General features: G+C 43.7%; 1 protein-coding gene across 3 annotated transcripts in view; it reads left to right on the forward strand.

Annotated features, from left to right (window-relative positions):
- kcnt2b (potassium sodium-activated channel subfamily T member 2b) overlaps nucleotides 1-26,108 on the forward strand; it is a 36,978-nt gene that overhangs the window by 7,555 nt on the left and 3,315 nt on the right. For 2 of the 3 annotated variants that reach the window (XM_071472562.1, XM_071472571.1), the window contains 26 exons: nucleotides 4,007-4,086; nucleotides 4,926-5,028; nucleotides 5,310-5,372; nucleotides 6,239-6,287; nucleotides 6,733-6,792; nucleotides 7,532-7,606; nucleotides 7,927-8,010; nucleotides 8,450-8,544; nucleotides 9,244-9,424; nucleotides 12,436-12,600; nucleotides 13,629-13,765; nucleotides 14,406-14,469; nucleotides 15,779-15,887; nucleotides 19,851-19,959; nucleotides 20,085-20,141; nucleotides 21,198-21,350; nucleotides 21,453-21,706; nucleotides 22,139-22,463; nucleotides 22,538-22,643; nucleotides 22,720-22,892; nucleotides 23,445-23,516; nucleotides 23,726-23,860; nucleotides 23,970-24,081; nucleotides 24,964-25,065; nucleotides 25,154-25,237; nucleotides 25,318-25,446. In XM_071472562.1, the coding sequence (XP_071328663.1) occupies nucleotides 4,007-4,086; nucleotides 4,926-5,028; nucleotides 5,310-5,372; nucleotides 6,239-6,287; nucleotides 6,733-6,792; nucleotides 7,532-7,606; nucleotides 7,927-8,010; nucleotides 8,450-8,544; nucleotides 9,244-9,424; nucleotides 12,436-12,600; nucleotides 13,629-13,765; nucleotides 14,406-14,469; nucleotides 15,779-15,887; nucleotides 19,851-19,959; nucleotides 20,085-20,141; nucleotides 21,198-21,350; nucleotides 21,453-21,706; nucleotides 22,139-22,463; nucleotides 22,538-22,643; nucleotides 22,720-22,892; nucleotides 23,445-23,516; nucleotides 23,726-23,860; nucleotides 23,970-24,081; nucleotides 24,964-25,065; nucleotides 25,154-25,237; nucleotides 25,318-25,446 (3,076 nt within the window). The remainder of the gene's footprint in view (nucleotides 1-4,006; nucleotides 4,087-4,925; nucleotides 5,029-5,309; nucleotides 5,373-6,238; nucleotides 6,288-6,732; nucleotides 6,793-7,531; nucleotides 7,607-7,926; nucleotides 8,011-8,449; nucleotides 8,545-9,243; nucleotides 9,425-12,435; nucleotides 12,601-13,628; nucleotides 13,766-14,405; nucleotides 14,470-15,778; nucleotides 15,888-19,850; nucleotides 19,960-20,084; nucleotides 20,142-21,197; nucleotides 21,351-21,452; nucleotides 21,707-22,138; nucleotides 22,464-22,537; nucleotides 22,644-22,719; nucleotides 22,893-23,444; nucleotides 23,517-23,725; nucleotides 23,861-23,969; nucleotides 24,082-24,963; nucleotides 25,066-25,153; nucleotides 25,238-25,317; nucleotides 25,447-26,108) is intronic. The other variant, XM_071472578.1, reaches the window with a different exon arrangement.

A 26,108-nucleotide genomic window follows, 5' to 3' on the forward strand; every position in this document is an offset into this window, starting at 1 on the left:
CTCGTGGTGATGTGCAATTTATTTGCCTCTTGTCATCCTATTGAAGTCCCCCAGCCCTCATTTGTAGTCTGTGTATATTATTATTGTATGTCTTTGTCTGCTTTTTCCGGACTTTGCTCTTTTATCTGTGGCCTCTTTTCCCAGAGGATCCCCTATTACCCATTTGTCTTGAGCAGTACACTATGCTGAGTAATAAACTTCAAACTGGTTTATGGGCAACAGGAATTTTCCATAGAAAGGTTCTTCAGAAGCCACACATTTCTTTCAATTGATGGGAACAGCTTCTCTAAAAATAACATTTCCACTGGTGCACCCATGTCAGTCTCCTTTTATAGGTTAAAAAATTCATTCATCTCCTTTGCCTTTCTAATCTGTGCATCTTAAAAGGTTTGTGAAATATGCCAGGACAGTCTTTTTTTTTTTTTTGTTTGTTTCCATATCGCAACAGTCCACATTACTCAGTATAGACCTGGCTAGGTTTATTACACTATTTTTTCATGGATTTACTTACAAAGGCATGGTCCAAGTATTTGCTTGCTTTCCATTAATTAAACAGAATAAACCTTGATATCATCGATTTTACAAAAGTTTACCAGGTCAAATTTTTCTCTTGGTTACCCTGTTTCCTTGTCCTGTTCATTTATTTTATTTTTTTTTCTACTTGACTGGTATGAATACTATTGCTGAGCTGTGTTTAGAGGTTGTGATGAGCAAGTGTGTGCTGCTGTGCACGCATAGATTTGGGTTTCTGTAGCCTCCTCCACTGTGTCATTAGATGGCCAGTGCTGTGTCATTATGGAGCACAGGCATGGGTGGAAGCAGCAGGAGAACAAGGTTCATCTCTGTCTCTCTCTTTCAAAGATCCTCCTCCGCATGTCCCTGTCTGTCTGTCTGTCTGTCTGTCCATCTGTCCGTGTTTATTAATTGTCTGTATTTTTTGGTCTGCTCTGTCTCTCTCTCTCTCTCTCTCTCTCAGCTTTTCAACCCTCAGAGTGTAACATGCAAATACGCAAATGCAAATTCTCTCCCCGGGCTCAGGCTTGAAATGTTATGCCATGCCCCTTTCTTCATGTACTCTCGTTTCCAGCTGTTAAACGTGCTGGCTTTACTTTATTAAAGCCCATGAGATGATCTTAGTCGCCTGGCTCAAAATAATTAGCTAGAAAAACATGTATTTTGAATGAGGAGCATAGAAGAGATGAGACAGACCTATTTGTGGGTTATTCTCTCATGGTGACACAACTGAACTGGTTGTTCCTTACTGCAGCAACATGTCTCTTTATGTGCAACAGTGTTCCAATGCAGTTTTTCTTAACAATTCAGGGGGGCTATAGCCCAGAGGTGCCATCGTGATGTACTTGTGTATCTTTTGTTTTGAAATAATGCTCTTTATGAGTTTTTAATGTGTTTTTCTCCCCCTTCCTCCCCTTAGATTAAAGATCCCAACTCTCAATCTATCCCACAGCTCAACTCTTTATTGGGCTATATTTCCACTTTACTTTTCATCCTCTGTTGTACGCTCAAGTGGAAAAGCTCTCGCTTAGAGAAACACAAGGACAAAATGACCTCTGAAATTAACCTCTTCCCCAAGGAAGAGGTTATATTCTCATACAACTCGAGGAGGCTTTGAGGACTCTGATGAAGAAAAGAAATGCACGGATGGCTGTCTTTAGGAACGTTTGTCACTTTTAGTGTCCCAGGGCAGGGATTAAAATGGTCAGACGTGGAGGTGCAGTGCCTGGTGGATTTGGTTGTAAAAGAGGACATAAGCCTGATGGAAAGCAAACATTTAAGCATAAACACATTTTTGTTTGTTTTGTTTTGATTTTTGTTTTGTTTTTTTTATGAGGATGATAACCTTAAACTTGCCACAGTGGAGCTTTTCAGAGGAAGTCAACACATGAGCAAAGAGAGCTTGTCAGAGCCAGCAGAGCTGCAGCACAGTACAGCTGTGGGAAATCCAATGAAATGCATATGTCTAGCGATATCATTTTGGATGTGTACTTGGATACAGGATGGCTTTCGTTCATTTTAGATGGTTGCGCCTGTTACTTATGAAACTTCACTGTGTTACAAATACAATCACGGTTAGTTCTTTTCATTCAGTCATATTGATTACGTCATCATTAATTATTCATCATTACAATAATTATTGTTATATTTGATTATAATTTTTATGATGACTTGCTAAGTAGATGAGCATAAGAAAAGTGTACATGCACCACAGAAAAACACAAAAAAACACCACATCACATCTGCCTTCCTTGAAGCCTACCTAAACTTTTCCCACAGGATGTAAACTTTCATACAGCAATCTTATTTTCTACCTCTGTAATTAGCACAGGTGCTTCCGTCTTATTAATAAATTAAATTGCAGGTATTCTTCCCAGCTCTGCTTTTTCATATGGATGAGTAATAGAAAATTTCCTTCAGGGACTGATTAAAATGGCACACTGATTTATCGCTACCATGGTATTGACTGTTTGATTGCTCTGTGTATATAAGAACTCATGCAGTCATATGGTCGATTAGCTAAGTACGACCCACCACATACAGATGCACACACACATCATCTTCCCTTACTTTCCCTACTGTGTATGACAGCAAATACCGCAAGGCGTCACATCGTCTCCAGCAATTCATACAAAGTCATTTTTCTAATCAAAAGGTGCAATTACACACCCTTGGGCTTTTTTTTTTTTTTTTTCTTTGAGCCTGGGGAAGCTGTGCGTATCTGCATGTTCTCCTGTTCTCCATCATGTGCGCAGGAGCGTTATCGTCAACAGGCTGCTGAGAGAGAGAGGGGAGCTGTCAACAAGTTGGAGTGGGGGCTATCGGCTCCGATGGCTGAACACACTCGCTGTACTTGTGTTTGCTCACATCTGCTCATGTGAGAGGGAGGGAAAAGACAACGAATCCTGTGTTGCCATAGCAACACGGAGGGATGCCCCCCCCCCCAAATGTTGCTGGGAATGTGGTGCGTTTTTTTGGTCGGTGTGAGTCTTTATCGAGTCACTCTGGAACCCTGGGAAGACCGCCCCCCCACCCCACCCCCACCCCCCGCCTCCACCCCCCCTCCTCACCGCCACCTCTTCCTCTTCCTGCAGACGGGAGAATAGATTGCAGTTGTTCTGCTTCTCTTTCATCTGTCTGTGTGTTGTGAGGAGACCACCAGTGAGCCTCAACCTGAGTCATCCACTCTTCCTCCCTAGCATGAAAGAAGAGCCACTGAGAGCTCTCCCCTGAGGTGGTCAGACAGGAAACACAGTCACCCTCCTGCGTGTCTGGTTATGTGACTCTACACATGTAAGAGTCGTCTGAAGAGCGTCCCTTCGTCATTTTCATCACGTCGTCTCTTCATGAGCGTCAGTGTCAGATAGGCCTGTGAATGGTCTAATAATCCTAATGACCTGGTTGCAGCCAGGTGTGTATTTTAGGCCTGTGTGTGTGTACAGTAAGTGTGTGTGTGTGTGTGCGTGTGCTTGTCCCTCTAACAGGATGGTGCCAGAATGAAAAGGGAGAAAGAGCAGTAATTATGGCCTCCCATGTTCAGCAGAAACATCAGAGGGAAGTAATTTGTTGCTCTATATTTAATCAGTGGAGATAACGAGACTGACTGCAGCTGTCTGGGCCTATGGGCAGGCGGACAAGCAGGAACGCCATTTCCTCCAAAACCCATTAGACTTTAATGCGGCCAACCACAGTGTCTTATTTCCATAGTTTTCAGTGTTCAAATAATCATTATCGCCTGTTCTGTCTCCAATTTGCTCAATTGTTCACTTTTTCTTCCTCACCTTTACTCTATTCTTTTATCTCCCAGCCCTTTGTTTTCTCTTTCTCTTCTGCCCATTGACTTGACTCCATGAAAGAAGTATTTTATCTCCTCAATCACCTGCAGCGCCTCCTGCAGACTCCTCCGTCTTATCTCTAGCTCTCTCTTTTTGTCTTACTGCCCATCTCTTCATCCCCCTCTCTCTCTCTCTCTCTCTCTCTCTTTCTCTCTCAGGGTGCAGGTAGAGTTTTATGTGAATGAGAACACATTCAAGGAGCGCCTCAAGCTGTTCTTCATCAAAAACCAAAGATCCAGTGAGTTGCCTGTGTTTAGGATCACATTTTCTCTGTCTGTGTTTATTTTTGGGTGATTTCCCCACCTTGCCGTCTTTTTTCTTTCCACATGAGTTGCTCTCATTTTTGATTGAAGAGATGTGTTTCATTTTAGTGTGTGATGGGCTTGCTCCACATTTCATCACCAGTTGTTCAACTTTTCCTCTCTGTGACTGTCTTATGTCTTACCTTTCTCCTGCACAATTAAAGTCATTCAAATATTTATTCATTAAACCTTAGCTTGAGGTAGACAGAGGTGTATATTGCACTTCCGTAGTTTAATATTAACAGATAATTATAGCCCTCATCCTTTTGTTAATTTTTTTTTTATTAAAGGGCTAATCACTGTTAAATAACATACTGTAATAGTAATAGAAATGGAGGTGTAAGGGATACAAGATTAACTTGTAACCAGCAGACAAGATAAAATACTAAATTTTCTGCTGCGTTAAGTCAACCATTGTCTGTCATCCATTGCTGCAAAAGCTTTATCGAAAAGATGTGATGAGTCGTGTTTTGGAGAACAATCTGACTTTTTGGTAGTGGTGATAAATGGCTTATGAGCTTCTATTGGTTCCCCAGAGCACTTCTGTGCTTTTACCATTTGTGTCGTGACTTCTAATACCTTTTTTTCATGACTAAGGTGCCTTATACGACTCCTAAGAACACTACAGAAATCTGCCCAGTGTCACATTTCTGAGCATTTGGAGAATAATAAAAAAACATTTAAAGTTTTTAATAAAAATGTTTTTTAAAATAAAAATAAATAAATCTGCTGATATTTATATTTAATGACTGACTGTCTTCTTCCTGCGTTCTAGGTCTGCGAGTGCGAATGTTTAACTTTGCTCTGAAAGTGCTGAGCTGCCTCCTCTACATCGTCAGAGTCCTACTGGACAACCCGCGAGAGGAAAGACAGGACTGGTGAGAGAAATGGTGATAACAGGGACATAATGAGGTGAACCAAAGTCTGTGTGAGTGTGGGTGCCTGATAGTAGGAACAAGTGCACCGGGTCAATAGATGAGATAACTGTGTGTGGATAGAGTATCCCATAAAAGGGTTGGTTGTGAGATCATGGCCGGAGATGAGAGGTAAACTGATATTTGGACTGAGCAGAGGGTGTGTCCTGTTTTGGTGAAAGGAGCTTCACAAAAAATTGGGTTTTTTTTTAGCTTTTTTGTGTTTGTTTTTTTCCCAAATGCAGCATGAGCGGAGCGAACTGCACCAAACAAAACACATCATCCCGTCCCTGGAGTGAGTTTGACTGGTAAGCATGTGAGTCTCTAATTAGGAGTGATGGCTTTGGCCTGCAGACAGGGATCCTGGAGGACTGGCATGTCCAACACCGGCCCACCGGTCGGAAATGTTGTATAACGCAATCAATGCAACTTCACTTGACTGATGCAAATTCACGATGCTGATATTGAGCATTGCAGATCCACGTTCATTTGTCACAGTCTAACTGTATGGATTAGCTGTCAACATAATATGTATGTCGTGCCTGTGCAGCCTAATCAACAGTGATCTAGTGGAGATAAAGTATGTAATATACAGCAACGGAGAGAGGGGAGAGAAACCAGGAAGTGTCCGTAGACTTCAGGCTACGCCATGTCTCCTGCTCAGGGACCTATTGATCTAATTGGTGGCTGGTGACACTGGCTAAGCTCTGGCTCCAAATGAATAAGGAGCCTGACAGAGTGAGCCCAGGAAAGGGACGGGCCACCTCCTGCTCCAGGCAGCAGACTCGTAGGAGCAAATCAGAGCGCAGGCAGGCAAGCAGCCAAGCAGCCATGATAAGCCCCAGGGTGTCTTTGAAAAAAGAAGGAAAAAAAAGGCCTTTCTCTCACAATAAGGCTGTAAATTTCCATTTGACTGTGTGAATATTACTTTTCTCCCACAATATGAGGATGCTGGCAGCTGTGCACTCCAGTGATGTTCGGTTGTAAACAGCATAATTAAATTTAATGCAGTGACGGGAGTTGTGTCCATGGTCCCTGTTGAGAGTGTCATTGTGTTGGGCAGAAGAGAATTTTAATATCTTGTCCATTTTATTTGCCACTGTCTAATTTGTGTCTTTCTTTGCCACATTTCTCTCCTCTCCTCTCTACTCCTACCTTTTCTTCCGCTCTGTAGGAAACTGATCATCTGGGTGGATAGGCCTCTGCCACTGTGGGCACTGCAGGTCAGATAGATCAGTGCACGCCTGTGCAAACAAGGCCTCAATCTGTTTACACACATTTCTGCATACATGAGTGAGCACACGGGTGCGTGGCAAAAAATGTTGGCATTCCTTTTTATGGGTTAATGGGCAGTTGATTCAAGGCTTGAATACATGGAGTCAGATCATTGTGCATGTATTTACATTTAAAGTACGATTACACACATGTATATATATACACAATCAGACAGTAGGCTGTCTCCTGCTTCACTTAAACCTGTTCCCTCTGAAGCTCAATCATCAGCACGCCTACTGATTCCTCCCACGCTCCCCTCTTCCATCTCTGCGACTCCTAATTTCTCTCTGCTCTGGTCGCTCTCTGAGTATGTCGAATACTCTCTGCTCTCTCTCTCTCTCTCTCTGTCTATCTCTACATTTTCTCTCTTACTCCCTCTCTCTCTTTTTGCAGGTGCTTGTGGCTTTCATCAGCTTTTCAGAAACTATGTTGCTCGTGTATCTGAGCTACAAGGTGAGTTACTCGTGCCCCCCCCCCCCCATGGCTGGTCTGAAGCCTTTTGTGATGTCCATGTGTGTGGGCATGTGTGGGTGTGCATGCATGTGATATGGGGGGTGGGTGTTTGTTCACTTGGCACTCCTCTGTGTGTTCTACTAAACTGAAGGTTTCTTTCCTCCCCTGATTCTCCTCTTTTGTTCTTGCATTTGGGAAGCACCTCAGCGGGCCTTGAGGCTTCCTCAGCACTGTCCTATTATTGACACATCAGAAAGACTCTAGGGGAGACCCCTGTGCTGCTGCAGTGGGGGACCGATCCATCAACGGGTTGCCCTGCCTTTGATGTACTTGACACTATAAGCCTATGAAGGGGTCTCTCTGCAGATTACTCTGGAGGCTAGAGGCCTTAGCATTTAGAGCTGACTGATTCCTGTGGACATACCCTGTGCCTGTCCACCTACACTAGTCAGATTCAGGTCAGCCATATGCAGGCAGCAGACACATAAAAACAGCCATGGCTGACATCTTAATTGAATGGCAAAGCTTAGTGGAAACTGAGAAATGCTGCTTCTTCTTCTCTCAAAGGGCGCAAGGGAGTTATATAACTCTAATGCATCCCCCCGATCTTTGCTATGGTGCAAAAGCTGATCAATTTCTCCCCTTCTTGTTTCTGCAACTGGGCCTGTTATGTGGTAATCCCCTAAGGTCGCCATGACAATAGAGTTTCCTGACCTCTGTCTGTGGTTTATGTTTCCAGGGCAACGTTTGGGAGCAAGTATTACGTGTCCCCTTCATTCTGGAGATGATCAGCGCTGTTCCCTTCATGATCACTGTGAGTGGTAGGATAAGCGTTACTGAGCACTGACAGCACGGGGAGTCTCTCAGGCAGCTATTTGTTTTGTAATTTTTTTTTTTTTTGGCTGTCAAACACCACATTCCCACCCCCCCACCCCCACCCCCCTCCCCTCCCCCCAGAAGTGCATTTCACACATTTAATACCCGCTGCAGGAATACAGAAAGGACATCACAACAGACACATGCTCACACAGTCCTGTTTGTTCCTGAGAGATCCTGTGACAGTAAACAATGTACTTAAAAAAAAAAAAAGTGATGAGACAGAGAGCCAGGACTCAAGCTTTCTCCTCTTCACAGGTGATTTTGCCCTCCTTCAGAAATCTCTTCATCCCTGTATTTCTCAACTGCTGGCTGGCCAAACACGCTCTGGAGAACATGATAGTGAGTGAAGCATCTTCCTGTCCAATTTTTCCATCACTCTCCTCATAACATCTATGTCATGTTATTTTATTGGCATGCGGTCGCCCCTCTCTGACTCTGCCGTTTCAGCTCACCAACTTTATCTTAAACGCTCCGCCACGGCGATAAATCAGTCACAAAATATTTAAACCTGCAACTTGGGTTTGGTGATGAAGCTTTTCACATCCCCTGCTTCCATCTGCTCCATCGCATTGAGCTAACCAAGCCTGCTCTCTGCTCTATGTCTACCACTTTGCCATGTTCATCCCCTTTTTAGTGCATTTTTATGTTTCATCCACCTTTTTTTCTACTATTCATCAACCACCATTTAATCCTCATTTTACACTTTAACAATGCAGCACTTGGGTCGCTGCGTTTGCTGCACATCCACTTGTATCTCTGTGTCTCTGTGTGTTTGCAGAATGATCTCCACAGGGCAATCCAGCGGACGCACTCAGCCATGTTTAACCAGGTGGTGATACTCATCAGCACGCTGGTCTGTCTCATGTTTACATGGTGGGTATCCTCACTGCTGCCACTGAACTGAGATGGGGGGGAGGGGGGCACAACAGGGACAGAAAAGAGGGAAAAGAGAGACATTAAATGGAGGATGGACGGGAAGTGAAGTGTGTCACAGCTGTGAACAGGGTGAGGAAAAAGAGGAGGACGACGAGATGGACGAGCAATTGTGTGATATGTGCAGCAACGGGAGAAGTTAAAAAAAAAAAAAAAAGAAGCCTGCTCCTGGAGCTAGGAGAGAGAAAGACGGAGGGCAGAAAGGTAATTGGTAACTGTGAGAGTGAGATAGTGCTGTGAAATGACAACTGGTGATTGCTTCAGTGCAGTGGAGGATGTGTCAGATCGTGGCATATCTGGTGTGAGAGCCTGAGCTAATCCAGGAGATCCTACAGACAGCATGAATTAAGCTCTCTGACCGTTTCAGGGTTGACATTTGCCTGTTGGCTCATCTATCCCTTAAAGAGCGCAATAATACGCACAGCTTGCGTTTGCACCCTTATATATACAAATACACAACGATGGCAATCCAGCATGCATCCACCCTCTTCAGCACACATACAAAATCACACATGCACTGTATGCACAAGCGTGACAGGCGGCTCTCCACATGTAATTGCCTCCACACTTTACCCAACACGAGTCCATTTCTCATCCTGCTTTCTCCATCTTTCCCACCCTCCTGCTGACCCCCTCCAGCATCTGCGGCATCCAACACCTCGAGAGAGCGGGAAACAATTTGACCCTGTTCGACTCGCTCTACTTCTGCGTGGTCACCTTCTCCACAGTGGGCTTTGGAGATGTCACCCCTCAGATCTGGCCCTCGCAGCTGCTGGTGGTCATCATGATCTTTGTGGCGCTCATTGTGCTCCCCATCCAGGTGAGAAACAACGGTGACAACCTTTAATACAAGGACAGACGTGACGATAGAAGAGAAGTTTACTTGCGGATGTAAACATGGGCAGCTGTGGAAACCACGGGCATGTTGTTGTTCTTCGTCTTCGTATTCGGCGTATACACGCTACGAATCAAATGAAAATGGCAACATCCATGAAAGAAGAATTACAACACATTTGGTTGTCTTTGTATTCTTCTAAAGAGGAATTGTAGAGGTGAGGGTAGCAGCCTCTTTTCAAGCTCAGCGTTTTCTAGTGCATGCACAGTTGGTACCCTTGTTGCGTGGTGGGTATGCGAACATCTGCATCAGAGCCTCGCGTCTGCTGTCTGATGACAAGATTTTTGTCACATGGATCCAAGTGGATGTGGAAAGTATAACACTGGCTTAATTCAACCCAACAATATTATATCACGATGTCACGGGAAACTTTAAAAGTGGATTTTGACCCAAAAAATAATTTTGTTTTTAATTTAACTTTTGGAGCAGCCCACAGTGCTGTGCCAGGCTTTCCTCCAGTTTCTATGGAGGTAGAAAATGCCTTCAATGTGATCAGTAAGGTCTTACCCAATTTGTTTTGGTTGGGAAACTCATTACTGTAAAGTTTTAGACTAATAATTGTTATATTTCCCCCGGTACACAATAATGTGATGACTCATTTCATCCTACGTAGATTTACAACACTATTTTTATTCAGAGACCAGTGACCAGTGTCTTCCTTACTCCCGCAATTCCCCAATTCCCTCTCCTGTCATTTAGCTTCTCCGCTGAGGGAAGCTCGTGACGGAGAACTGCAGGAACCATTTACACACATTTGCACAGGGACTGCTACAAACACCTTGACAAACATGTCAGTAACACTGTATCCTCATATTTGTGTAAACCTTTCATCTCTGAGGTACCTGTGTGTCTACCAAAGGATGTGAAAGGAGTAACAGGAAGAGTTTCCTCTGCGTGTGTGCTGTAGCTGCAGTTAGAGGAGGGAATCGAACACATGCAAACACACGCACACACACGCACACGCACACACACACACACACACACACACTACTCATGAACGCCAGTCTTGTTTTGGTATAAATTGGATATCTTTGTGTATGATAACGCTACACAACTAGATTTTATTACATTTTTTAAAATTGCAGTAGGTGGAGGGCTGCATCCTACACACCCCCGATCAACCAGCTATTCACAAAACCTTCACACCAACAAAAGACATGAACCCGATGATACTTTTGCTGAACTTTCATGAGCTGACTCATGAAAGAAATGGCGATCTGTGCATCACCAACATGGATGCCCCCCCCCCCCCCCCCCCTCGCTCCCTCTCCCCATCTTTCATCCATAAATACCCCTTGACATTTAGAAACGGGCCCCCCTTAGCCCCAACCCCAACCCCCACCCTGTGTGTGTGTGTGTATGTGTGTGTGTGTGTGTTGGTGTTTGTCTGTGTGACTCCCAGTCCTGCTACCACCAGGCTGCACAGGGGAGCCACAGAGCACATCAGGATTCAGCTACTGTCTCGATTGGTTTTCCTGTAACTGAACACAACACACTGCAACACTACGGGAAATGTGTCTCTTCGAGTCATTTTTTGTCATTTTTAAGCATATTGATTTGAAAACAGGATGAAAAGCCAACCATTTAGGTAATTTCTTTTTCGTTTTTAATTCAGTTTCACCAATTTGGAAATAACCCTGACATCACAAGTTTGCCACAGTTTGTGCTCTCAAGAGCTGGCTGTACACAAATGATGTCTGAATACAGTTATGGATGTGTGTGTCCATGATGAATTCCAACTTTAGTAAGCTGATATTATCTCTCACTGCTAAATGGATCAAATTTATTTAAATGATGACATCCCAGAGAAAAACAGAAAAACAACTCAAATGACCGGAGTGTGTGAGCTGTGTGTTTAGAGGCATTATCAGCTGTTCATTGAGACCATTGCTGGTCAGGATCAGAGGCCCTCCATCACAGCTGGCCGAGGGTTCAATTTAGCTGCTCGGCCTCTGTTTAGTATCAACTTTGTGTTATGTTAATCGAAGATTCCTTGTTGGAAATGAGCAGAATGTGTGTGTTACGACCAACATGAGTCTCACAAGGATAGTTTGGATCAATGAAGAACTGCAATTTTCCAACTTACATTAGGCGAGATGAAGTTGCATCATTATGGTTCATGCCAGACCAGCCAGAACACCTATAGGGAAAAACAGGGCAAGAAAAAAAAAAGTAACTTTCAGTGTTAATGAGGAGACAGGTGCATGCTGGGTATTCAGAGAGTGAACAATAAATAGCCTCTGCCACTAACTGAAGTTTGTAGCTAAGTAGCTGAGACTGATAATTTGTGGCTTTTATGAGTATTTCACTCACCTGATCCAGGAGTAAAGCCTAGATAGTAATACTGTAGTAAAACAATTTGATTTTAAAAATACCCTCTCGATAAAAACCACTATGTGATTTAAACAAACTTCAGCTCATGTTTGTATTTTACTATTTTTTCTCACCATTTTCTCTCACTGAAGGTTCTTAGCTCTGGTTGTTGGAAAAAGACATTTTTCACTGTACAATCTGAAGCAGTAGAAAGAGCAATATTTATGCTAATTTATGCTAATATTGAAGCCAATGTACTCAGTATAAATTATCTATTTTTCAGTGAAAATCTTTAAAATCATACTTTTTCTTGCATCTCTTCATCCGTAAAATTAAAACACTTCCCACCACCCATCTATCCACCTGGCCCTCCCCTGCTCATTAAAATAAAAATCTTCACTTATTTGCATAACCTTCCCCTGTTAATCTCTGCTATCAGATCCCATTCAGCCACATCCTGAACCAAATCTCCACTTGTCTTGATTCCATCAAAACACTCTCCCTAATCAAACGGAAACACTGTACAGTACAAGGCATTGTTGTCTTTTCATATGCCACCTGGCTCCTCCCTGTATTTCAGCTGACTTAATCCAATTTCCGTCTGTTGAATGTGATGGATGCAGTTCGAGCAGCTGGCCTTCCTGTGGATGGAGCGGCAGAAGTCCGGGGGGAACTACAGCCGCTACAGGGCGCAGACGGAGAAACACGTGGTGCTGTGCGTCAGCTGCCTCAAGATCGACCTCCTCATGGACTTCCTCAATGAGTTCTTCGCTCACCCCCACCTACAGGTCTCTTCCAAATGGTTTTAAGTAGGACAACAGGGTGTTGTGGGTGTGGGAGGGGGTGGGTTTGTGTGCATTTCTTGTCTGTAATCCTCCCCAGGAGCACGAGCTGCTGAGGTTAAAGCAGAGGATTAATTCAGCAATAGTAAAGATCAAACTGCTCTCTTGGTCATGCAGGAGCCGATGCGTGTGTTTGCTTTAGGGTGCGTCCTTGTGTGCATGTTTCCTTGTTCAATAAAAGGGTGTGTGTCGGGGGTCATTTTGATCATTTGATTGGTTCTCACCACTTCAGGTGGTGTTATGGTGAAAGGTTGTCAGGGGAATAAGGCTCAGGTGACAGTTAAAGTTAAGAAATTTAGAGTAAGACCCATATCAGACATTCACATTCACAACAGAGAGAACTTACACGCTAAAGTAAATTTAGTTTGCTTATTTTATATTTAGTTAGTTTAGGTTCTCACCTCTCCATAGGATGTGGTGATCAGGTCTTGTACACTTGTTTACTAGACAGCGTTTCATCTTCCTTGTCGATTCAGGTCTGTCCGTTTACTTGGAAATGTGGTGTTCATTCATAGAAAAACAAAAAAGTATATATACATTTTGTGACACTATTTGGCTCCTTTCCTCAGTAGAGTGCAGGGCTGTGTAGTTTAAGGTTGAGCTGAGGTGTTATTTGCTGCACTGCGAAGTTACAATAGAGATAAATAATCTTCAACAAAGAAATGTCTGCTTGGAGTGGTCCACGGGTAACTGCATCTCATGCAGATGGAGATGTCATGGAGGCCCTTCATTTGTCATCACATGTTCCACATACTGTATATAACTTTGGTCATGTGATAACCAGCTGTCATACTGTATATGCTGAGGAAATCGTATCCCCTGTGTTCAGGAGTCCGGGTGCTACGAACAGGGATCGAAGTTAGTTAACCAGCATTTTGAGGCTTATCAAGTTGTCAGCCGTTATAAAAGACTTGCTGATGTCTTGAAGTTCCTCAGCCATGAGCCCAACTGTGTGTGTGTGTGTTCCTGTTTAGGACTACTATGTGGTGATCCTGTGCCCAGCAGAGATGGATGTCCAGGTCAGGAGGGTCCTTCATGTCCCCCTCTGGGCCCAGAGAGTCATTTACCTGCAGGGGTCTGCCCTAAAAGATCAGGACCTGATGAGGGCCAAGTGAGTCCCTGTGACCAAAAACAAGAATAATCAAAATCTAGCCTTAAGATATCTGTCTGATTTTAGACATGGATTTAGTTTAGTGTGTACACTAATTGTCTGTCTGTCTGTCTGTCTGTCTGTGTCTACAAATCCATTAGAGAAATTACTGTCACAGAATGAGCCCTGAAAACCTCCACAAGAGACCTGAGTCAAGACACCTTGAAATTAAAGGCCTCACATGTAGATGCTGGAGCTCATAATTTATACCTAGCGCACCTACAGCCTTGGAGTAACATCTGCAAATTACAGTTTGAGCCGTATTGCTTATTGTTTACCCCCTGACTTCTGATGATACAGCACCTTAGGCTCGCTCTGTCGCAGGGAGAGAGAAGGAGCGAAAGCCTGTTTGTTTAATCTCTCTGTCTCCTCGCCTCCTACCATCTCATCTATAAATGGCGTAGGCTTGAAAGACACATTGGTTCGTTGGTTGTTCTATTGTCCTGCTTTTTTCTCTTTTGTCCTCTCCCTCTATAACATGACAACACCCTCCCTCCTGTGTCTTCTCTTCTCATCACTTCCCTAATTCTCTCTCTCTCTCTTTCTTTATTTATCTGTCTCTCTTGCTCCCATGGCCACATGCTCTACTAACTGCCTGCAGGATGGACGATGCTGAGGCCTGCTTTATCCTCAGTAACCGGTTTGAAGTGGACCGCATAGCTGCTGTACGTTCCTCACTGCTTTGCTGTATCACCATGACTCCTCACACTGCAAAAAACATCCATATTAAGTCTTGCCTGGTCTTAATATTTTGTTTTTCTTTAAAAAAAAAAAAAAGAACAAAAAAAAAAAATCTTATTGTTGTATTTTTTTTGTACTTTTTTTCAGGAAACCGTGTCATAAAAATTCATTAAAGCAGGATTTGATACATGTGGATTTAGCTCACTGTGCTGGCTGACTGACTTGTTGCTTTATTTTCTGTTACAATTTTCCACTAAAATATTAATTGCACAGTAAAAAGCAACTGAAACTGAGAGTCAAAGAAACACAAGATTGACATTAAAAAAGGCACTATAAACAGGCAACGCAGGAAACAGTGCAACAGCTTCATGGATGGGATGCCTCCATGGTAGTGAGTCAAAACTGAAGAGAAACGTTAACATTTATCTGTCATTTTCTAAACACCAAAGCAACTTTAAGCAATAACACATGGAAGTGATTTCAAGTAACATCAAATCAAGTGTGTCAGGGTAGGGAACCAGAGCTGATCATTTATTTTAGGAAGGCTGACACTTTCATCCAAACTTAAATGTCTCAATAACTATTGGATGAATCCAAGAGGAATTTAGCTCAGACATTTATGGTCTAGAAACAACTGACTTTGGTGACTCATCTAGCAACAAAATGACATTGACATTTTTGGTTTCACCAGTTGAATGCATTGCTATGAGATTTGGCAGAGACATTGATGTCGTCCTCAGGATGAATTGTAATGACTTTGGTGATCAATCACTCATTAGGTCAACATTTTATTTGTTTAATACTTTGATTTATGACCAAACATCTGCAAAACTCTTGCCATCAGCCTCGGCTGTACTTTGTTACGTTACTAACTATATTACTACTTTAGCAGATGTCAGCATGCTAACACACTAAATTAAAATGGTGAATATATTAAATGTTAGCCGTGCCACTGTGAATGTGCTGACATTAGCTTCACAGAGCCGCTAGCACACTCTCTTTTAACTGAATAACCTTTGCCAGTTTTACTCACTTCACTCCACACGGCCTCGCCACGTTTAGTGCAGCCTTGACTACTTCTTCCAAGATGTCAGAATCGCATTACTCTGAATTGTTGTGAGGGCCAACCAATTGCTCTGTGCTGTCAGCGGTTTAAGAGGATTATTAGAGAGGAGCTACGATCTGATGCTGCTAATGATGGGTTTCTGCCTCTTTTTCTCTTTACCTCTCTCTCTCTCTCTCCCTTGTTTTCACGCCATCCATCTCACTCCGCCCCATCTCTAATTTTCTCAGGATCATCAGACCATCCTCCGAGCCTGGGCAGTGAAAGACTTTGCTCCAAATTGCCCCCTCTACGTGCAGATTCTCAAGCCAGAGAACAAGTTCCACGTCAAATTTGCAGGTAAGCGGCGAGCGTGAAGTCAATTACACTGGCAGGGACTTCTGGTGTCAGACAGCTATGTTTTCATGTGTTGTTTGGATGCAACTGCCACTGTTTGATCACATCAGGATGCAGGAAATAATGGGATGACACCTACTAAAAATAATACATCTCCCTAGCACAGTTTTGACAGGTGATTTTGTCATCAGCTCTTATGTCCCATTTTCTACCTGAGTTTGTGAGAAAATCATGTCTGTGCAGCAGCAGCAGCAGCAGCAGCAGCAGGCCTCTCTGCCCTCCCAACCCCCGACGCAGTGCTGGACAGATTGGCTGCGGCTTGGCTGTAAGCCTTCTGAGGGTTTCTGTGAGTTTTTACATTGCCTTTTGGAGAGCTTCCCTTCTTCTCCTGCCCAGCAGAAGACGGCAGTCAATCATCTGAGAGTGAAAGAAGAGGAACTAGAAACTCTCTCTCACCCTCTCCTCTCCTCTCTTTCACACATCCCTCTGCCTACAGCCCTGGAGAATGTCAAACTCAACTCTAGCTCACCGCCTTCATCCCAGCTGTCTCTATCAATGATTAACGTTTGACTTTGCTACCTTAGCAAAGAAAATCCCCGTCTTTTGATGAGTTCTGCTGCTGTGTTAACCTGGCAGTAAAGCTCTCCCCCGAAGGCAATCCTCTCTTGCCAGCAGTGCTGTTTAAACACCCCACTGCCGCAGCCAGACTGAGGCCTTTCGTATTATGGAAGCAGGAATTGTTAAGCAGAAAGATAAATTCATTATAGCGCTGTCTGTATTATATGATTATCAGTTAGCCCTGTGGGGTTAAAGCTCATGCTCCTGTGAATCGCACAGTGTTGGATGTATCCGTACGCTGTTGGGCAATGTGGATAGACTACCCGACAGCCGTTCCCTTGCTGATGCAACAGCCCTTGAGTGCCAAATCAGAAATTCCCTATAGAAGTATATAGCATACTTAAAGTACCCCTTTAATCACTCATAACACATGAGTTTGAACAAAGGAAAGTTCATAATCAACTGACTTTAATGTCCCTCTGACCCTGAAGTCACCACTGATAGACTCCGAGAACAAATCATCAAGCAGTCAGTCACATGGGGCATTACTGTAAGTGCAGATGCCATGTTTTGACACCACTTGGAATCCTCTCGCTAAGTGCGAGTGTGGGAGGCATTAATGAGCAAGAGATACAAGACTTAATTTGATCCGCAGGAATAGCGTAATAACAGCTCAGTGTTCATTAGAAAAAATCTGTCGGTATGAGAGCAGGAAACCCTGAGGCGTTTGAGTAACCAAACAGAACTTGGTACAGAGTGCAGATTGATTATCTCCCCAGTTTTTGTTTCAAACAACAATAGCCCGTCGCCCTCCTAAGCTCAGCTCACTGTGGCCTCATGGCGTTGATTGCTGCTCACTAATAAAAACAATAAGGGTCTACTGATTTAATTAGCACAACCGGTGGACCTGTGGTCAGGTAATCGTAACTTTGTGTTTGCACACAAGTACACACACAGATTCACACAGACAGGATTACACGTTTAATACCAGTCTGTGATAGAAAACGACTCGCAGCTTGAAGAGGTGGGCCGAAAAACCCAGACCTTCCAAGCCTGGGCAACAAAAAGATAGTGTGTCGGTGTGTGTGTGTGTACGTGTGTGTGCACACTGTGCTGAGGTCGGTAATTGGTTTCTCTCCTGGTCTGGGTCCAGACACCTGAAGGATTGAGGAAAGGATAGAGGGTAAGCAGAGAAGGAGACAGGAAGCAAAGGGATCACAGTGGTGAAGAGAGCTGCAAGAAGGACAATGGAAATTGGATACTAAGAAAAAAAAAATTGGTGTGTGACTACTGTGTCTGTGCTTTGGGTGTGTGTGTGTTGGTGTGTAAGAGACAGAGAGGGTGGAATGTGTGTGTGGCATTAATGAATGCTGTTGCTGCATAGATACAACTTCAGTGTTTTTGCCTTTTCCTCTGCAAGCTTCAGATGCCCAACGTTCTGTAAAAGCTTTGGCTTTGAAAGAAATTCACAGGCTGAACAGCAAGGGGCTACCGCGCGCGTGTGTGTGTGCGTGTGTGTGCGTGTGTGTTGTTTGTGTGCGAGCCGCATTATGATGTACTGTTCTGAGCCGAAAGAACATTGGTACTTCCTCTCACCTGCTCGGCTGCGACACACACAGACCTGACTAATTTATTAAGAACTGCACTGACATTCAACTGGTCTCATGTTACTCAGACTGGCAGCTGATTGAGTTTGATAATTCATGTCAGGCTCCAGCGATTGTCACCGATTATTTCCTAATGCAGAGCACATATTGTTCTTTTAGGACCTAGCTCGAGCCCTAATTTGCCCGTGTGCTCATCACTTAAGATAATGCAATCAAGAATTACAACAGCAGGGCAAGTAGATGCTCCCAGGCCCTGATTCGCTGATTGGCTACTGCAAACATTAATCGCTCTGTTGGTTTTTCCTCTTAAAGACGAGGCTGTGCAGCAACAGGTCAACGTTTGGTTTGGTCGGCTCTCAGGTAGGGCTGTGTTAAGCGTTCAACAGTGTGAGTGAAAAGTGGTTCAATAAAGCTGACACTGAATCACTGGCCTGTTGCTAGGTCTTCCCATCACCTCCTAAAGGTGAAGCCACAGCGCCGACATAAAATTGATCCCACAGGAGGAAACGGGCGATGTGTCTACACGGGGGCAGGAGGATGATGGACACTGGACGCTGTCTGTTTAACTCAGCTGTGTTAGACAAACATCAAGTGACATTTAGACATTTACCAGCGTGAAACAGTTACATACAGATAGAAGAGAAGCCAAAGAGTGTGTCAGTCACGTGATGTTCCACCACGAGCCTCCAGAACATCTTCGGTACTCCTTGTCATAAATCCGTCAAGTGTATCAAATTCCACTAGAACTTTCTTAATGACTACTAAACCTCCTAAAACCATCTATTAACCTCATCTCATATATATATATATACATATATATATCTCATATCTCATATGTATGCTGACATGGTGAATGAAATGAAACTAAAAACCAACATAAGTTGTGTTAGTGAGCCTCAAGCCAGGGTTTGCTTTCATTTGTTTGTGGTTAAGCACAGAGCCCCATTAATACAGTTTAATTAATTAAAGGCATGAGCCACAGAGCACAAAACACTGACAACTCTTGAGAATATTTCTTCGGTAGAAAGTTAAAACGGACCACACTATGGATTACTCTGATCAATAAGGATATTGAGTTGCTGTCGACTTTTTCAGATGTTGTTTTTCAGTGATTTGAGCTACTGATGAAACTTGTAGTTAATTAACTGATCGAGTCAGTTGGCGGAAAAGTAAGTAATAAAATCTCTGATAATTAGTGTTTGTTGTTCGCAAAGCAAAAATGACAATTAGTCACTGCTGCCACCTTCTCACGTGTGCTGTTCTTCACTGTTTTATATCATTGTTAATTTAATATCTTTGGGTTTTGCACTGATGGATATAAAAAGATCATTTGTAAACATCATCTTGGGCTCGGGGATTTTTTCACTCTTGTTTGACAAAATAAATGATGAATCAAAAGAAAAAGGAATAAAATAGTCATTGCAGCTCTACCTTGAACATCACAAAAGAAATTCTGTCTCCTCTTTGTTTGGGGAAATACCACTGAACGTGTCTTTTTTTGTTTTTGTGACCTTGGTAAATTGACCCTTTGAGGGACTTGGTTAATCTCAGGCCCTGACCTCTTCATGTATGTCACGCCTGCTCCCCCTGTCAATCAACCACACACACACACACACACACACACACACACACACACTGACCAAGGCCAGCGGAGTCTTTCCTAACACCACATTTGTATTCACTGCAGTGCTGTTCGGCTCAGAGCTGAAACTTTTATGGCGCACACTGTGATTGTTTGTGTTTTGCTGAGGTGTATGAGACCCTGGTCCCTGTGACCCTCTTGTTTTTCCTGTGTCTGCAGATCACGTTGTGTGTGAAGAGGAGTTCAAATATGCCATGCTGGCTTTAAACTGTGTGTGTCCCGGTACTTCCACTCTCATCACGCTATTGATCCACTCCTCCAGAGGACAGTGAGAACTCCCTCTCTCTTTCTCCCTATCACACTTGTTCACATTATGTCTAACAGTCAAATATACAGTCAGTATAGTGAACAGAACTGAGAGCTTCTTTTCTCGTTTTTTTTTTTTTTTCTCAGAACGGCACCCCAAGAAGCCTTCAAGCAACGTGTAGGAGCCTTTCAAGCCCTCAACAGGTAGTATGCATCCCATCTGTATTCACACCTAGTAAATTCTGTGCCACATTTGTGCTCAGTGTTCGCCTTCCATAGTTTGCATGCTGGGCTCTGTGATTGTGTGTGGAGATTTTGGAAAAGAAAAAGAAGCTTGTTATTTTCGGTAATGCTGATCAACATGGCAAACTTTTCCATGTTCAAAATGGCTGCAAGTTGTTTGAACTACATTAGAATACATTAAAAAAAACAGAGCTATTTTATTTGCTGGTGCATTCACACTTTATCACTTCAGACCAGAGAAAAACAAACGTACGAGCATTCGTAAAGTCCTGGTCTTAGGTTAGATTAAATAAAGGCAACAACCAATTCTGTAAATATTGTTTCTGTTCTTAAAGGTTTGTTTCAGTAATGTTTGTACATAAGGGACTACAGTAGAACTATTTCATTATGGATAGCCAAGAAACACAACAAAAAAAAAAAACAACTCTTTGGTTATATATGAAATACATCCATTTATGTGTAATGGAAAAGTGAAATTAGGGCTAATGGTTAATGAGTTTAACATTCAAACGCAGGGTGTTTCATAAGTGTGCTTCTATATCTGGAACAGGTGCCATTTGATTTACTGGCTGTGACAATGCTACATGACGAGGATTTGTCCTCCTCCTCCAGTGCCTTGCACTTAGTTCCAATAAACTGCAAATTCGCTGTAACACTTGTGTATACAATGCAGTCTTTGTCGCTGGCCACCCACACTCACACTGCCCCCACAACCTTGTTTCCTGTTGTCACCTCCTTTAGCCTCCGCGTCTAAAAGCCACGTCCCCCTGAGAGAACTGTTGTCCACTTAACTGTATGAACGTGTTCATCTGGTCAGACAGGCTGGGTGTCCTTGCCTACATCTGTGTGCTAATTGAAGTATTGATCAGCACCTCTGACAGAGATGCAAGATGTTACCTCTGCAACCTTGAGTGGAAAAGCTTCTGATGTGGCCCTGATGCTGAGCTGGATGCTTTGTGTTATGTGTTTTAAAGGTCAATGGCCACATAGCCAATCAATCCTCTGCTTCTGTCTCAGGGAGGGTGGCGCATGCTCGGCGGACCAGTGGCACCGAACCTACCGCCGCTGCTCAGCCAATGAGGTGCATCACATCCGCCTGGAGGAAAGTAAATTCTTTGGGGAATACCAGGGCAAGAGTTTCACCTTTGCCTCCTTCCATGCTCACAAAAAGTAAGTCATAAGGTGTAGAAATAAAGCCAAGAAATGAAAACACACACACACACACACACCAACCTGCACGGTGCAGAGCTGATCTTGTCTCTGTGGACACAGGTACGGAGTGTGTTTGATTGGGGTGCGCAGACTGGACACCACCAACATCCTGCTGAACCCCGGTCCCTGCCACATCATGGGGGGCTCGGACATTTGCTTTTACATCAATATCTCCAAAGAGGAGAACTCAGCATTCGTCAGGGGCCAGAGGGAGCCGTCATGGGGTGGCACAGGAGGAAATGCCAGGGGAGTACACCAAACCATCTACCATGGACTCACTCGTCTGCCAGTCCACAGTATCATCGCCAGCATGGGTCAGTCAGATGGGCACGGGCACAAATACTGCATAACATTTACACACTGACCTTCTTTTTGCCATTTTGTGTTGGTCAAACATGCAGATCTGTTATTAAACTGTCTTACACAGCAGCTGCCAGAATTATGCAGCTCTCACATTTATAACCTATTAGGGTGACTAAAAATATTCATAGCTTTACAGAGGAATTAACATGTATCTGATTATAAGTCACACTTGATAAGAGCAACTGCCAAATGAAGTGAAATGTCAGATGCTGTGGTTTTACAAACACACCACCTGCTGGACAACAATGAAACTGTCCAGCTCTCTGCTTTCCAAAGCTCTTACTACTGTGTGGTTTTCTGTGCAGATACGTCATGTGTTGTGTTTGAAGCTTTGGCTCGAGCTCTGCCTGGATAATCACTGTGGTTTTGTGTGTATGTGTCAGGCACAGTGGCCATCGACCTGCAGGACTCCAGCGACAGCAGCCCAGAAGGCCAGGAACAGGGGAGCACGGGGCTGGGCAGCGGAAGGGGAAGCAGGAGCAGCTCCAGGACGGAGATGGGTGGCGCCAACACCTTGGCCCTGCCTGCCATGGGAGACTCAGCCGAGGAGCGACGGCACAGCATCGCACCCGTCCTGGAGCTGGTGGATGGAGTTAACAACCCCACCTTTGACCTGCTGGGAGACCAATCAGAGGACGAGGGAGGAGAGGAGGGCAAGGAGGACAGCGACAGGGACGAGAGCGCCCACTGGTGGGGCCGGCAGTGCGAGTAAGTCCTGAGGATGCTTGTTTGAATGTTGACATGAGGGCTGATTCAGAGGTAACTGTGGGCTTGTGCCGCAGGTGGGTGAAGGGGTACCCGCTGAACTCGCCGTACATCGGCAGCTCTCCTGCGCTTTGCCATCTTCTTCAAGAGAAGATGCCTTTCTGCTGCCTGCGTATGGACAAGGTACGGGGCTTTAAAAGCACGCTGTCTTTATTTGACAAATTCACATTGCCATCATCTTCTGCTCTGTCTCTCCTAGGCGTGTCACCACATCCCTTTTGAGGATGCCCGCTCCTACGGCTTCAAAAACAAATTGATCATTGTGTCTGCAGAGAGTGCAGGCAACGGCCTCTACAACTTCATTGTGCCTCTACGGGCCTACTACCGACCCAGGAAGGAGCTCAACCCCATCGTGCTGCTGCTGGAGAGCGTGTAAGGACACATCTATGTTATTTGGTGTGATGTGGTGGCAATACACACATACCCAGCTTCAGACTGAAGTAGGTTACGTGGTAGCATTGTCCAAAATTGTTGCTGTGAGCATGACAGCTGCAAATACAAATCTAGTTTTCACATGATGGTTAAACAGGTCACTCCTTAAATAGACACTGGAGGAGAAAAACTGAGCTATTTAAGGTCTTGGCAAACATGATTTGTGAAAAGCTGAATGCTTTCAGGACAACGCGCTCCACAACCCTGTGTCGTTTTCTTTTTTTTTTTCCTTCTTTTTTTGTAGCCGGTACACAAGCGCAGCCAAATGAGAGTGGAATCCAATAAATAGGCAATAAAATGCTGAGTCACTCCAGTGTAGTGCTGTTATTTTCAGCTTTCTCTGAAGGCAGTTTGGCTGTGTTGTATTTCTCAGGCTGCATGAGGTCGGGAGGGAGGGGGGCATTTGCTCTCTCTGTATTAGCGTTTCTTCATGGCATGTATGCATCTCTACCGGTGGGAATCTCAAATCCATTTGTGTTTTGATTGGTTCAGCCCCGAAGCAGACTTCCTGGAGGCAATCTGTTGGTTCCCCATGGTGTTCTACACAGTGGGCTCCATCGACAAGTAAGACAAACCAAAGATACAGGCTGTTTTCATTATTTATCTTCCTCTTTTTCATCTTGTACTATTATTTTGATATTTAATCATTCGGGTGCTTCTTCACCTCTCAAATGACATACATTACTTTTTGAGTTATCCTTCCTGCCCTTCAACATGATCTTATTCTTTCTCATCATGCCCACTCCCTCATCTTTCTCTCTTACTCTCTCCAGTCTTGACAGCTTGCTTCGATGTGGGGTGACGTTTGCCGACACCATGGTGGTGGTTGACAAGGAGAGCTCCATGATTGCAGAGGAGGACTACATGGCTGATGCAAAGACCATCGTCAATGTCCAGACCCTCTTCAGGTCTGCTTTGCCCAAACTTGCTCTGCAATTTCACACACTGGCTTAGAGTGAGTGTGTTTTTTTTGTTTTTTTTTTTACCAGTTATCTCTATGCTTCTTCTTCCTCTCAGACTATTCCCAGCGCTCAGTATCATCACGGAGCTAACGCACCCAGCCAACATGCGCTTCATGCAGTTCAAAGTCAAAGACCATTACTCTCTGGCTCTGTCCAAACTGGAGAAGGTAAAAGCTTCACACCCTCGAATCTGTACTTTATTCGTCCCTCATTTCCTTCAACCCAGCCTTCAGAGGTCATAATGATAGATCAGTGAGGACAAACACAGCAAAGTGTATTGCATTATGAAAGTCGTTCTTTATTAAGCATTCAGAGTGGATTTAGAAACGCATCCATTGAAAGGCTGCTCATGTTGCTTTGTTTTAATCTGATAAGCTGCACAGATCTTTTGTCACAGCCACAGTAAAGTTTTCTAGAGAACATTTGTAACTGATTATAGCCTTATGGTTTTTGTTCTTTACACTGCTTTACACTATTGGCCTTTTTAAACAACTAATGTTCACTGTGAAGCAACTCATGACACCCCCCCCCCTTTCCCTCAGGCATCAATAACATTTATCAGCAAATCAGTAAATTAGTCACTGCTTGACATCGCATCTTAAAATGAATTTCGATCTGGCATTAGCATTATTATGAGGTTACTGTTTTGGAAATTTCTAGCAGTGTTGCCTCACAGCAGGAAGAACCTTTGGTGGATTTATTTCTTGCCCTTTCTTTATTTCAGTTATGTTTGATCAAGTGTGTTTGGGGGTTTGTGGTTTAATCTAACATTATAAAGACATTCAGGTGAGATGTAGTGGGAACTCTGGCTGTGAGAATACGATCTTGCCTACAGACCTGTGTATGCTGGGAAAGAATTGATCCATTAAGTTTGTAAATAAAGAGGCTTCTAATACATTTTTGATGATGGTAACAACAGATCTCTACTATTGCTAGTACATCATCACATCTCTTCAAGGGCTAGTGTAATCCGTGTGTGTGTGTGTGTGTGTGTTTGTGTGTGTGTGTGTGTGTGTGTGTGTGTTTGTGTGTATGTGATTGCGCTGCAGAAGGAAAGGGAGAAGGGGTCCAATCTGGTGTTTATGTTCCGCCTGCCCTTCGCTGCAGGGAAGGTGTTCAGTGTCAGCATGCTGGACACTCTACTCTACCAGGTATCTCAAAGACTCCTCTCGCTGAATAACAAGTCAACGCCAAATGTGATCTATTCTTGCCGACTTGTTTGCTGTGTTGTCCCTCCAGTCATTTGTGAAGGACTACATGGTCTCCATCACCAGGCTACTGCTGGGTTTAGACTCCATGCCTGGCTCGGGTTTCCTCTGTGCAGTAAGTAGCTGAACACAAATCCAGTCTGCGTGGACGGCAAAGTGCCTCTGAGGCTGATGATTGTGTTGTTTGTTTTCTAGATGAAAATCACTGAGGACGACTTGTGGATCCGCACCTACGGCAGGCTCTACCAGAAACTGTGCTCCTCCACTGGAGACATACCCATAGGCATCTACCGGACAGAGGCCCACAAGCTTCCGGTGTCTGAGGTCAGCTGCTGCTGCTGAGTTTTCAGATTTGTGGCCAAAAAACTGGACTGACTGAGAAAACTGAGCAGTCACCTTAAATTAAACATAACAAGGCTCCAACTCTAAAGCCCCGGTAGACCCTTAGAGGCTATAATGTTCATTACACCCAGAAAAAGAGGGAGTTAGAGGAACAACAAAAACACCTTACCAGCAACAGGGCTAAAAACATAAGGACAGGAAAAGGTTCTTTAAATTCCCCATAATTAATATATTCATTCATTTCATAGATTATCAGAATCAGAATCAGAATCAGAATCAGAATCGCCTTTATTGTCATTATACATAGTACAACGAAATTTGAGCGCTGCTCCCTTGGTGCAAACAATGCTAATTAAATAAAATAAATAAGAACCTAAAGAGAACACAAGAATTAAAAATAGAGGAGGTATAAAAAGGCAAGTGATATGTACAGATATATTTACACGTGGTATGAATCGAGATACTATACACACTAATGACTTTTTTTAAAACTAAAGACACTTTCTAAAGATTTTCTCAGCTGTAAAATCTTTACTCTATTTACTCTAGTTCCTAAAATGTCTCTACAGTAAAATTTCATTGCTCCAAATGCTAATTGAATTTGTCCATATTTGTCCATATAAATAGAAGCAGAGCTATGAAGA

This window comes from Trachinotus anak, unplaced genomic scaffold (assembly GCF_046630095.1).
Source record: "Trachinotus anak isolate AG129_WGS33_773 ecotype Australia unplaced genomic scaffold, CSIRO_AGI_Tana_v1 ptg000003l, whole genome shotgun sequence".
NCBI lineage: Eukaryota > Metazoa > Chordata > Actinopteri > Carangiformes > Carangidae > Trachinotus > Trachinotus anak.